This window comes from Atta cephalotes (genome assembly GCF_000143395.1).
Source record: "Atta cephalotes unplaced genomic scaffold scaffold00058, whole genome shotgun sequence".
In the NCBI taxonomy this organism is placed as follows: domain Eukaryota; kingdom Metazoa; phylum Arthropoda; class Insecta; order Hymenoptera; family Formicidae; genus Atta; species Atta cephalotes.
In genome coordinates this window covers 990610-1005403 of record NW_012130122.1, presented here as the reverse complement: position 1 = coordinate 1005403, position 14794 = coordinate 990610, and the positions used below count along the sequence as shown (strand labels likewise).

At 33.3% G+C, this 14794-nt stretch overlaps 1 protein-coding gene across 1 annotated transcript in view; it reads right to left on the bottom strand.

Annotated features, from left to right (window-relative positions):
* LOC105623521 (putative fatty acyl-CoA reductase CG5065) overlaps nucleotides 1-14324 on the bottom strand; it is a 28109-nt gene extending 13785 nt beyond the window's left edge. The window contains 6 exon segments of the mRNA XM_012204914.1: nucleotides 616-858; nucleotides 980-1178; nucleotides 2875-2984; nucleotides 3054-3115; nucleotides 3117-3200; nucleotides 13893-14324. Coding sequence (XP_012060304.1) covers nucleotides 616-858; nucleotides 980-1178; nucleotides 2875-2984; nucleotides 3054-3115; nucleotides 3117-3200; nucleotides 13893-14324 — 1130 coding nt within the window.
* Between the last annotated feature and the right edge of the window lie 470 nt (nucleotides 14325-14794).

Genomic DNA, 14794 nt, shown 5'->3' with positions numbered 1-14794 from the left:
GGGTTACGGTAAGAGGATCTTTCGTAGATGTCGCGTCATACAAATAGGATTATAGCGCCACTTCTATGGTAAATTAACCTAAACTTAATACAACGATACACACATATATATATATATATATATATATATATATATACATTACTTTATGAATACATTATGAATACATTACTAAGGCCTGGTTGCACCAATATTACTTTGACTTTAAGCGAGACTTAAAACATTCTCTATCTCGTTTTAAAATCAAAAAGAGACAAAAACAAAGAAAGTTTTAAGCTTCACTTAAAATTAAAGTAATGTTGGTGCACTCGGATCTAAATATTTAAATGGCATCTATAAGAAGAAAAACTTACAACAGGCTTTATTTTACATATTGTATTTTATAATTTAATTTTAGGAATTAAAATATATTTACTGACAATAAAAGATATATTTCCCAAATATTTATTAATTGTTCTTCTTGGAAAATATTTTGTTCAAATGTCTATTATTGCCAAAATTAAAATGCATATATATATATCCGGAAATTTCAATCAAAAAATTTTTAATTATAAATTAATTATAATAAGTTTATATAAAAATAAAATAAATTTTTATATATTTAAATAAAAGTCTTACATTAGGCGCGCACCAAATAATTTCAAAATGCCATCTATAAAAATTGCTGGTAAAATATGTAATAATAACATCAATATGTAATATATGTAAAAATTTGTTGTTATTATCGTTTCTGGCTTCCAAAGTATGTTATCCAAAGGTATATTCTTTATAAGCTTCAGGCCGAAGTTAATTAGTGTCTGTGAAGACATTGGCTTCATATTATTTCCGGAACAGTTATAAACTTCAATTGTTTTGTTCTCACTAAAGCATAAAATGTGCTATGAATTTCTATATAAATCGAATGTATATAATATTTCTGCTATCATTTTAGAATATAATACATTAAAAGGATTAAGTTATTTTATTTTATTCTAAGTGTCACGCTTACGTTTTGATTCCAAATTTCCAAGCTGCAATAATTAGAACTTTAATGACTATATCAACTGGCATTAAATCGAAAATAAGATTAGGGTCACACCACGCTACTCGCAATATGCCTTTGCCACCACCACTTAACAAGCCAACAGGCCCATTGAAATTATCAATCCAACCTTCTACAGGATCAGTCAATGTTGATACGACTGTACAAAAATAATTTGATATTTCTTTAATATCTATTCTCTATATCAATTTCCTGTATGTAATTTTATGTTAGTTTGTTTTTTAATTATATCTTAGTTTGTATATTTAACATAATGTTTAATATAAGATATATTGATAAATTACTTTTTATTTTGCATTACCTAACATATTATACACATTAAATAAAAACTAAATATTTTGTTATTATAGAATATACTTATTATATAGAGTATAATTGTATCTATTATTTCTCGTGAGCAGATAAAGCATAAAACAAAACAAAAAAATCTTTTACCATAAAAATGCATTCATACGATTTAATAACAAATAAATAGCAATGAAGAAAAGGCAACCCAGCACGTAACATTACATTGCTCCGTACAATACTTGTACGGAGAGACATTGGGGAAGAGTTTTTACAATTATGAATACGTAACGCTGGATTTGTTCTTGTTCCTGAATCGTGTGGATACATGCTCATTTGTAAATCTTTGTTAATTAATTTCTTATTAATTATTGAGAAACTCAATGATATTGACTATAAAAATTATTGAAAAGATTGTAACAACTAATTCCATTCCTTTTTACACACTTACACATAACATTAATCTAGAACAGAAAGTGTCAAATATTCTTTTTATATTCTTTTTTAACAAAACAATATCTATTTACATTTTTTTACAAATATAAAACTAATTCTAACAAAAACATTAAATCAGGAAATTTGATTAATATAAAAATAAATTTATATATTAGGTGTACAACTTTGCTTCCACCGTTTTCCTACAGATGGCTTTAGCGGTAAGTGGTGGTCGAAATAAATAGATCATAGACGTTATATAATAAACTTGGGCATCTATCAACATAACCCCATAGAAACATTAATCGATTTGTGTCTGCATCATAAAGTTATTCTCGATTGAAAATGTCAGTTTACGAGCCAAATTCTCGTCATTTGCGGGAGGTTTTAATTTTTTCAATATGAAGAAATCCGCGGCTGAGACTCATCGAATGCTCTCAAATACTTATGGTGAGGCCGCTATTAGTAAAAGAACGTGTCGTGAGTGGTTTCAACGCTTCAAGAACGGTGATTTTGACGTCCAAGGTCATGCTTTGTATTTGGTGGGACCAGCTCGGCGTAGTGTATTATGAACTGTTAAAACCGACTGAAACAATCACAGGCGATCGGTATCGAACGCAATTGATGCGTTTGAGCCGAGCATTGAGCCGCAATACAACGAGACACGATAAAGTGATTTTGCAGCATGACAATGCTCGACCCCATGTTGCGAAAGTGGTCAAGACATACTTGGAAACGTTGAAATGAGAAATCCTACCCCACCCGCCGTATTCTCCAGACGTTGCTCCCTCTGACTATCACTTGTTTCGATCAATGGCAAACGGCCTGGCTGACCAGCACTTCCGGTCTTATGAAGAAGTAAAAAATTGGATCGATTCGTGAATAGCCTCAAAAGATGACAGTTTTTTCGACGCAGGATTCGTACGCTACCCGAAAGATGGGAGAAAGTAGTGGCCAGCGATGGACAATACTTTGAATCATAAATGTATAACCAGTTTTTTACAATAAAGCCTCGAATTTCGGAAAAAAAAATGGCGGAAGCAAAGTTGTACACCTAATATAAATGCAAGTATGCAATGATTAAAAGAATAGATGTATTAACATTACGTACGCACCAATCGAAGGCCTAACGAGTACACAAGGCAACACTCTGGAATAATCGTCTATCACTTCCTCAGCCAATCTTTTAGTAAAAGTGTAAGTGTTTGGCATCGTTCCTAGAAATCTGTAAATAAACGTGAATGTTTATTTTAAAAGTAACAATATTACTCATATCGCCCTCTGTAAAGCTTACTTTGCTGTTAATATTTCAAGACTATATTCATCGATGGATTCGGCAATCTCTATCATTTTTTTTCCAGTTAAATATTGAAGGATATAAAATCTCGTCCACTACAAATTTATCGGTTTGCGAGTACGTTGTACTAACATGCAAAAGAACCTTGAAATTATACATTAAATATTAAGATATTATTAATATCGAGAATTTATTTTGTAATAGACACATTCTTAATTAATAAACTTCGCATTTGGCAGTTTTTATATAATATAGTCCATTTTAAACATAAAATTAAAATAAATTTTTTTTTATTATAAAGAAAGTTTTTATGAGTTGTCAATTGAGTTGACAATAAGCGAATTTTATTTTTTATATATTTTATACATTTACCCTATTATTATAGAATAGAACGTTTAGACGATTTGATTAGACGCTAGGATTGTTTATGTATATAATATATATTATGTATTAGTATGTAGTATGTATTAAGATCGATTATTCGATGTATAATGATGAGTGATTTGTCGCGATATTGTTATTGGAACGAGGATAGTCGCTTGTGAGACATGATACAATATACTTCTCAGCTCTCTACATTAGATTTCCATTATTACATATCCTCTCTTCCTACAATTTTGGGGATTCATTCTCAAGGGAGAAGTCTGAAAAGTACAATAGAAAAGAAGAGCAGATTTAGAAAAAAAAGACGGTTATAAGTGTAATTTGAAAACGACGAATAATTTTGAGATAAAAACAAAATGGCAAGAGGACAGCTGCAGAGACGATTCGAAGACGGACGATTTCGTTCGACTTATGAGCGATGATCAAGAGCTAGTGATAAAAGACGTCTATTCATGTACGCTCGAATTAAAAGAGAAATTGAAGAAACGAGGGCAAAATACGATAGGAACGAAGGTAAAGCATAGATCGACTGATGTTGGTCCGGCGGATGCGTGGGTGGACAAGGTGGCACGTTTGGGATGGATATCGTTGGCGTTGATACGAGTGAGACACATGTTGATGTCATCGAGAACTGCATACCAAGAGAAGCGGCGGATTGGAAACAGACTTTGATCCTGCGGGAAGCGAGGCTGCAACATCAAGAAAAAGAGTTGGCTTTGCGCAAACTTAAATCGGCGCGACAGAAGATTGACCAATTGTGCCTTGCGTTGGAAACAGGAACAGTAGCCGTGCGACCGGCGGAGGTGGGACGTCCAGAAGAGCAGAGACAGATGAGGAATGCATCATTGCCATAAATACTATTGCAGAATTACTGAGCTACTTCGATAGTAGCGGCGAGATAAGTTTAAAACCTGGGAAAAACAGGTAAGATTATTAAAGACGACTTATCATTTAAACGATGATATGGCACGATTCTGGTGGGATCACGGTTGAGGGGGCGAGCAGCTGAATGATTATATTCGAGCGCTGAATATTTCGAGATGTCAGTTTGTTACTGATTGTGAGTCTGAAGAATATATTTGCTCAACAAGTATAATAAATAGGGTTACTGCGAGAAAGCGCTTTGAGGAGCGCATTTGATGTAAAGAAGAAATTTTCAGCGACTATTTACACGACAAAATGATTTTGGCAAATCACGTTCCAGTCGGAAATTCAGAATTAATAGATTATATCATTGAAAGAATGTCAGATCTGTTACTGCGAGATTAGGCCAGAAGCATTTCGAGTCTACAACGGTGCTGTTAAGAGCATTCGAGAGAATCGATCTTTGCTTGAGGGAGTCATTATATACTTTCTCAAGCAAAGGTCGAATATTCCAGAAGAAACAGCATCGCGATGGCAGTTTAGAGAAATAGAAGAGAAGGAAAGGATTACAATTGCGGTGAGCAAGGTCATGTGTCCGCCAAATGTCCTACGAAAAAAAAGAGCACTAAATGTTTTCGTTTGGTTATATAGCAGCTAAATATAAGAATAGTACCTATATAAAAACAAATAAAGAAATTAACGAATCGCGTAATTTTCACGTCGGTAACGGACAGATGAACTGGACAAAATGTTTTAAGGAAGTCACATTTACTGAATATAAATTAACGTCGGATATAAATTAATCGATACAGAAAGCGATCTGTGTTTCGCGCGAGTATTTAAATTAAGATTGGCGCTCCTGCATTGCGGAATGAGATAATCGAGTTTCGCGGATTCAGATAATAATGAAACGTTAGGTAAGTTTATTAGAATTCTTGTTGTAGACAACGAATATATTGCCTTACAGTACAGTGTGGTTTTGGATAGCCTCATATCTATGTATGATTTACTTATTGAATCTGACTTTATAAATATCGTTGAATTCAATGTCAAGGAAGGAACGGCAACATTCACAAAGTCAACAAGTTGTTGCGAAGCAAGGCAGGAATGACCTGAAATATTTGTGGTTGATATTATAGAGTGTATAAGCTTAAATCCGCTGTTTTTTAATCAGAAAAACACATTTTTTTTTCCTAGGAAGTAAAAACAAATTTATTCAAAATACTTGCCCTCGCTAACTGCATTTTTCCCATCTTTCGGGCAATTTGTGTATACCACGCCAAAAAAATTCCTCATCTTTCGAGGCAAACCATTCAAGTCATTTTCGGACGTCTTCGTAAGAATCGAAGTGCCGCTCAGCGAGCGCGTGGCCCATCGACGAAAACAGGTGATAGTCAGAAGGTGCCAAATCTGGTGAGTAAGCGGGATGGGGTAGCACTTCCCAGTTGAGTGTCTCCAAGTAGTTTTGGACCATTGTTGACATATGCGATAGTGCGTTGTCGTAAAGGAAAATCAGCTTGTCATGTCTTTTCTGATAATTCTGCGACCTTTTTTCACGCCGAGCACGGTGCAATTTGATCAGTTGTTGATGGTAGCGGTGAGCATTAACAGTTTTATCAGGTTTTAACAGCTCGTAGTAGATGACACCCTCTTGATCCCACCAAACACACAGCATTGTCTTCCGTCCGAAGCGATTTGGTCTTGAGGAAGATGTTGATGGTTGGACGGGATCAACCCAAGATTTCTTGCGTTTAGGATTCTGAAAATAGATCCACTTTTCATCGCCTGTCACAATCCGATGCAGGAACGACTTTCTTTTTTGTCTGGCAAGCAGAATTTGGCATGTGTTTTGGCGTCGCTCCATCTGTCTATCGTTCAGTTCATGCGGCATCCATTTTCAATCTTTTGAACCTTCTCCATGGCACGTAGCCGCATGGAAATGGCTGCTTGAGAAACACCCAATTGCTCGGCAAGCATTTTTTGCGATTGAGTATCGTCCTCATCCAAAAGAGCCTGCAATTGACAATCCTCAACCTTCCTGGGCCGATTTTCACACTTCTTGTCACTCAGATCAAAATTGTCGTCATTGAACCGGCGAAACCAAGCTCTGCACGTTGTTTCCAATAAAGCCATAGGCCTCCACAAACATTCGATGCGATTCGGCAGCCGATTTCTTCAAATTGAAACAGCAAAGCTTCCCGCATATGCTTTTTTTTTAGCAAAAAACTAAACATGATTACGAAAGAAAAATGTATGTTGTATGAAATTGCTGATGATGTGCACTAGTTAATGTTGACAGATATTAAATACATAAAAAAAAGTGTGTTGTGTGCCCAGGATAGCTTTGTACGCTCACTAATGCCACCTATGAGCAAACAGCGGATTTAAGCTTATACATTGCTTATATAATGTAAATATGTGTTATACATTGCTTATATAATGTAAATACTATATATATCACATATTAACAATGAGGAACATAGGCGTAATATACAAACAATGATAGACGAGTATAATCTAAGAGAAGTTAGTGTTACAATGACGATAGTCATGAAGGACGATGAATCTGGCAATGGCTTAAGCGTTTAACATCCACGGAAAAAGAAATTGTCGATAAACAAATACGCGATGAGATAATTTAATCGTTTTTATCTGAATATTATTTTGGTTAAAAAAAAATGGTGCGAGTAGATTATGCATCAACTATAGGAATTTAAATAAAAAAATTATTAGAGATAGATATCCACTATCTCTAATGGAGGATCAGCTGGATGAATTGCAAAGGGCTTTTTAGTACGTTGGATTTAAAAAATGGATTTAAAAAATGAATGCGTTAAGTAAAAAAAGCCATAAAGCTTTTTGTTGTACCAAATGGGCATTACGAATTCCTCAAAGTGTCTTTCAGTTTTTGCAATTTTCCATCAGTTTTCCAATGTTTTATAAACACTATATTTAAAGATTTAATTGTGAATAAAACTATTCTGATTTATATGGATGATATTACAGTACCATCAGTTAATTATAGAAAAGAATTAAAAAATTTGAAATTCATATTAAATGTTGCTGGTCAATATGGTTTACAAATTAATTGAAAAAAATGTCTTTTCTTTGAATTCAGATCGAATATCTCGGGCACATAATAAAAAATCAATTTATCAAATCATCTGTAAATAAGATTAAAGCGGTAATAAAATTTCCAAAATCAAACAATGTTAGGCAGATTCAAAATTTTTTGGGTCTAACCGGATATTTTAGAAAATTCATAGTGAATTACGCTAGGATAACTAGATCTCTGACTAATCTGTTGCGAGCGAACGTAATTTTTAATTTTGATAAGGAAGAACAACGAATATTTAATGAATTAAAAGCGACATTAATGAATGTATCGGTATTATATAATGTGAATGTCGAGACAGAATTGCACATGGACGCTTGTATGTATGCTTTTGAGGCATTTTTTTTATTTTTATTTCAGCGCAATGGGGAAGATCGCTCATAGCTCCGATATACTATACAAGTGGGAAAACAATTTCCACAGAAAAGCGTTATACCAGTTACGAACTCGAAGTACTTGCAATAGTTAAAGCGCTGAAGAAATTTAGAATGCATTTATTGGGCATACTATTTCGAATTGTTACCGATTGCGATGCATTTATAAAGACAATGAATAAGAAAGATCTGTGTGTTCGCGTTGCTCGAATAGGCGCTCTTTTTACAAGAATTCGATTACCGATTGAGCAAAGCTATGCGCCATGTAAATGCTTTAAATCGGAATCTTCTGTCTACATATTTTTATTATATAATAAATGTCTACATATTTTTATTATATAATAAATAAGGAAAATGCATGTCTTGTAGAAAGATTAAGATGGGTACAGCAGGAAGATGCCGAATTGTGGGCATATATTGAGGCCGCAAAAAATGGAACAGCCAATAGTAGCTTTATAATTAGGAAGGATCTTTTTATTTAAGATTTGTGATGGAAACGAAGAACGTTTAGTAGTCCCGAAGCAAATGTAAATACAAATTGTCAAGTAGGCGCATTTCACATGAAAATGGGCATTTTGCTATTGATAAAAAAAACAGAAGCTTTGTTATGAAATAAATATTACTTTCAGAATATACGTGTGAAAATCAAAAAGATTCGGAATTGTATTGCGTGTATTTTGGCTGAGAAGAAACAAGATAAAAGCGATGTGCTGCTTCACCTATTGACAAAAAATTGACAAAAAATTCATCACTGACAACTTATCATATTGATCACATGGGACCTTTACCTACAATTAAGAAGAGTTACAAATATATTTTTATGGTCATTCTCTAAATTTGTCTAGCTATACGCCAATAAATGCTACTTAAGTAACCGACCGATTAAAAAACAAGCTGTTATTTTCGAAAATCCCGCAAAAATAATTTCGGATCGAAGAATAGTATTCACTTCGCATGCGTTTCAAAATTATTGTCGGAAGGAGGGAGTATGGCTTTATTACTGCAGGCTTACCTAGAAGCAATGGATAAGTGGAGCGAATGAATCGTACATTCCGCTATTGAAACTAGCTGCGCCGAGAAAAACTGACAAGCATTTAAAGATAGCAATATAGCATTTGAATACGACTTGTTGCAGAAGTATCGGCATGTCTCTTTTCTAGTTGATGATGGAACTCATGTGAGGCTTATTGAGGGTCGCTATTGTGTCGAGAAAATTTTTGAAGTCGTGAATGCAGACGGATAGTTGCGACAGCGATAGAAAAAGAAAATGAAGACGAAGACGTTCGAGAACAAATATCCGAGCACTCTTACTTAATGAGAAATAAAAATCTTCCTGAAGTTAGAGAAATTGTGGAGAAAAAAATTGCGATTATACAGCGAGGACGACAGGTGGCAAAAGAAAATATATTGAAAGTGCAGCAGGCTAACAAGAAGAGATTTGATGTCTAGAAAAAAGAAGCTAGGCAATACTATCGAAATCAATTGGTGTCCATCAAAAGGACTCAAAGGAAACTAGGACTTAAACTTGCTATAAAAAATTTTTGCGATCACATCAGATCAAGATTTATAGATTACCTAGATTTTAAGAAGAGATCGTTATGAAGTGTGTAAAATAAGTGAACATGAAGGATCTCGGGTCGCTATTGTGTCGAGAAAATTTTTGAAGTCGTGAATGCAGACGGATAGTTGCGACAGCGGTAGAAAAAGAAAATGAAGACGAAGACGTTCGAGAACAAATATCCGAGCACTCTTACTTAATGAGAAATAAAAATCTTTTTATTTCTCTGCCCACACCCAGGCACACATGTTGACACTTTGCATATTTTGCAATCATTTTATAATCTTTCAAAGTAATCTTTCAAATATATAATAATCAAATATATAATATATATATATAATCCCACACATGATGATATTGTTGACATATGCGTCTCACTAAAAGAATACTAAACGTAAGTATGCATGAACACCTGAAAGCTTCTTATTCGCTATTATATTGACCAAATTAAAATGGCGCTGATCGATTGATGTCACGATTTTTTATGCTTCACGATTTTTTATGCGTAGATGTCCATTATATATAGTGATAGAAGGTGAAGACGAGAAGGTGTAGTCGTGGGAAAATTAGAACAGAGGGAGGAGAAACATATGGACAATGCGGATGCAGATAAAGAAAGAATATATAGAATAGAGAAACAACATATAAAGGGTATAGAATAACAAAAGGAAAGAAGAGTAGAGATAAAAGGAGAAAAAATGACAGAAGAGTATAGAGAGACGGAGGAAGGAGAGGAAAAAGGAATAGAGAGAAGAGAAAATACTGGGAACATAAATGAATTGTTTAAAAGGAAAAAAGAAAAGATGGAGATAGAGAAAGAGGAAAAAATGATTTTTGAAGCATGAAAAAAATTACAGAGATCACTAAAATAAGAAAGAAGGAAGGAGAAGAGGAAAGGAGATAGGAAAAGAAAAAAAATAAGTGAAGAGTTGAAGGAGATTAAAATGATAATGAAGGAACAAGGGATGAAGATTAGAAATGAAATAGAGGAATTAAAGAAATATTTGAAACAGGGAGAAGATACATATAGAAATGAAAAGGAAAGAAAAGAGAATCGTGAATTTGAGGAAGATAAAAAAATATCAAGGCAAGATAAGGACATAAGAATAGAAGAAGAAAAGGACGAGATAATGGGGGAAAGAATAAGGAATTTAGAAAGAAAATTAGAAAAAAAGAGAAAATAGAAGAAAAAATAATAATAAGGGGATTAAAAGAGAGAGAAAATGAAATAAAGAAAGAAATAAAGAGATTTAGGGAATTAAATAAAGGAATTAGGAGTAGAGAGAGAGATAGAGGAGTTTAAAGGTATAAGAGAAGAAGAAAAAAAAATAAAATAGTAGTAGTTAGATTGAAAAATATAGAACAAAAAAGGGAGACAATAAAAAAAAGGAATTTAAAAAAAAGAAATTAAAATTGAAGACAATCTGAAAGGAGGATGAAATGGAATTTAAAAGAGATAGCAAGACAGAAAAAGGAAAAAAAAAGAGAGTATGGGTAGGCTATGGAAAGATTCAAATAGAGGGAAAATAGTGGGGATGGGGAAAAAAAATAGGAACTAAGGCAGAGGGGAGGAAATATGGAAGAAGATAGGGGGAAGATTAGGAAGAAAAGAAGATTAAAGAGGAGAGGAAGATTATCTTTATTTAATGGGGATAATATTAAGAGAAATGAAATAGGAGAGTTTACGTATACAGAAACAGAAAATCAGTGATAGATTAAATATTAGGAGAGCAGAAAAGGAAAGGTAAGGAAAAATTTAGTAAAAATGGAAATAGAAGACAGGATAGAATCGAATCATCAACCGGTGGTGGTGTGGTTAAGAGAGAAGGAAGAGGAAAGAAAAGAGTGGCAAACAGGAGGGAGAATTGGGATGAAGAGAGAAGAAGGAAATTTAAAGAAAGAATAGAAAGGCTGAAAGATAAGAAAGAATTAATTGAAGAGGAGATAGAAAATGGCAGAGAAAGTAAAAGAAGCTTTAAAGATAGGAAAAAAAATTGAAAAAAAGAAGGCAGCATGGAAAAAGGATGATAGGACGAAGAGGATGAGAAAAGAAAGAGAAATGAAAGAAAAGTTGAGAAAATGAAGAAAAGGAAGAGGGGAAAGGGAAAGAAGTGTAAAAGGAAATAAGGAATATAAAGAAAATGTGCGAAAGAAAAAAGAAAGAGGAAAGGAAGAGAATAATGATAGAGATAGGAAAAAAAACGGAGAGAAAGGTACAAGAAATAATAAAAAGGAAAAGAAAGAAAAGGAAAAGGACAAATAAGATAAAAATAAAAGAGTGGAAAGAGTATTTTATGAAGTTACTGAGTAATGTAGAAGAAAGAATATTGAGAAGGAGGGAAAGAAGAAAGAGGGAACAAGAGGAATCGGATTTAAAGATAGAAGAGAGTAAAATGTTAAGGAATTTGAAGATAAATAAAGCAATAGGAATAAATGGAATATTAAATGAGAAAATATGGTGGAAAAGAAATGGAAAAATCAGTTTGGGAGATGTGTAATGGAATACGGAAAGGGGAAACAACGGGAAAAAGATATAATAATTCCGCTAGTTAAAAAGAGAGAGGAAAAGAAAGTGGGAGACTATAGAGACTATAGAGAATAACATTAATGCTACCGCTATACAAGGTATACGTATCAGTACTAGCAAAAAGATTGAGGGAGGAAATTAAGAATAAAGATCTAATACCAGGAAATCAGACGGGTTATAGAAAAGGAATGGGGACAATAGACAAATTTATGTGTTAAATTATTTAATAAATAGACAAATAAAACAAGCAAAAGGGTTGATATTATTATTTGTTGATTTAAAAGCGGCGTTTGATTGATGAATGGGCAGAAATATCGTAATAAGAGCGAAAGGAGTGTAAGAGAGGGGCTAGTGATTAGAATAGAGGAGGTGTTAAGGGAAACAAAGAACAGGGCGAGAATAGAAAAATAGTGTAGTAGGGAATTTTGGTTGGCAAGGAGAGTGAGACAAGGTTGTCTGATCAAGCCCGACTCTTCAACATATGTTGATAGCAGATGTGGAAGATTATATTATATAAGAAAGGAAAAATGGAGAACAATAGAGGAGAAAATATATACACTATGTACGCAGATAACATGATAGCGGAAGATGAAGAAGAAAAGAAGGCAGAGTTGAGCAGACTGGAAAGAGATTAGAACTGAATGTAGAAAAAACGAAAATAATGAAAAGAAGATGAAAAAGAAGAAGATAAATTGATGGTGCAAAGGAAGAAAAATGGAGAAAGTAAAAGAAGTTAAATGTTTGGGATCTTAAAACAAAATGGAGGACAAGATACACAGATAAAAGAAAGTAGAAGAAAGGCGTGATAGAAATGAGAGAGGAATGAGGAATCGGAAAGAGAATTTGAGAAAAGGACTGGAAAAGGAGAATATGGTTATACGACATGCTAATTTGAATAGTAATAGGATATGGAGCAGAAATATGGAAGGAAAGGAAGGAAATTAAGAAGATACATGAAAGATTTCTGAGGTGGTTAAGAGTACATTGGAAAACGCCGGGATATATATGGTGAGGGAGGAAGTGGAAAGATGGATGATAAAAGGGAAAGGAAAAAGTAGGACAAGGGAAAAAAGCATGGAATTATGAAAAGAGATTTACAAGAAAAAAACAGAAATATGTTATGAAAAATGTCTCTGAAGGAGATGAAGGAAAGATGGAAAAGAGGAAAGACAATAGATAGAAGAGAATAAAAAAGAAAAGAATTTTTCAGAGAAAAAGAAGTAAAAAAGAGGAGAGATAGAGTATAAAATATTAGAAGAAAGGAATAGGCAATTACAAAAGGTAGACGGAATTAAGAGAATAGGAAAATCAAAGTTCAATAAGGTGATATAAAACAATAACGAAAGAGGAAATACCAAAGTATCTGAAAAAAGAAGGCGGAGAAAAATGGAAAAGAATATTAAGGTTCAGAATAGGTAATGAGATGAGGGAAGAAATATATTGAGAGAGAGAGGAGAAAAAAGAATGCAGGATATGCGGATTAAAGGAAGAAACACGTATAGAAAAGTTGTGTAAGATGGAGGTAATGAGAAAAATTGGCAAGAGGTGATGAATAGGATATTAGAAAAGGAGGGAAAAGGGAAAGAAAAAGAGAAGTGAAGAAGGAAAAGAAAAGAGGAAAAGAAGGAATGAGAAGAGAGGGAGAAGGAGAAAGGAAAAAAGAGGGGAGTAATGAGATAAGTAAAAGAGAGAACAAGTGTGAAGAATGTATGAAAAAGATGAAAAAGGGTAATAAATGAGAGAAACGGAAGTCCTTTGCGTAAGGTAACGGTTGTTAAGTTAATTTTAATTTAATATTAAGTTAATCTAAGAAAAGTAGGAAAATAGAAATAAGAAGGCAGAGGCGATGGCAATTGCAAGCGAAGTGATGTGCGGTGCAAGCGTTATAATATGGTATAAGTTGAAATTGTATGCGAAGGAATCGGATGTTCTTTGTAACTCCATAGGGGATCAAATAAAGGTATCTATCTATAATAAACTTGGTATCTATCTAAATAAAATAATAAGTACTTACTTTCAATTTTTTCATTTTTTCGGCTAAGATGCAAATATCACGTGTTGCTCTAATATTAGTGAAGACCGCTTCTTTGAGTGCTTCATTAAATCTGACGTTAGCGGCAATGTGAAAAATTATGGATACTCTGTCAATTAAGATTTCACGATCTACGGCTAACAATCCTAAATTTTTAGCAGTTACATCTCCTGTTATAGGGATGATTTTATCAAAAATGGATGGTTTGTTTCGTAGTGTATCGAATAACTTGTTACTTAATATTTTTTTAAGCCTATCATCAATGTTCAATCCCTTTTTTGGTCTGATCAATATAAATATTTCTGTTATTTCGGGACAAGATCGCAGGAGCTTTTCAATAAGCACTTTTCCCAAAAAACCCGTGCCACCGGTTACAAAAATACTGTGACCGGCATAAAAGGCCGGAATATTCATATTTGCTTCGTTATTTTTCATATTAAACAAAACAGAAGTATAATCAATAAAGTATATAAAAAATAATAAATAAAAAAAAGAGAATATGTAATTTAAATGTAGATAAATTCAATAAAAATTCACTTTGTAATACAGTATGAAATCACAACACTTTGTCTTCAAGACACGGCAAATATATAAATGAGTCTAATAAGAAATTGAATACAGGAAATGATACAGATATATCTAATGATATTCTTGAAAGTTCAAGGAGCTAAGTTCTCCATATTTATTTATGTATTGATCTACATATGTTGATTATATATATTGATGATTTTTTTTAATAAACGATTTATTTATAATCGTTTATTAAAAAACCACAAAGTTTACAATATATATAGATCAATACACACACACACACACTCACACACACACACACACACACACACACACACACACACACACACACACACACACACACACACACACAC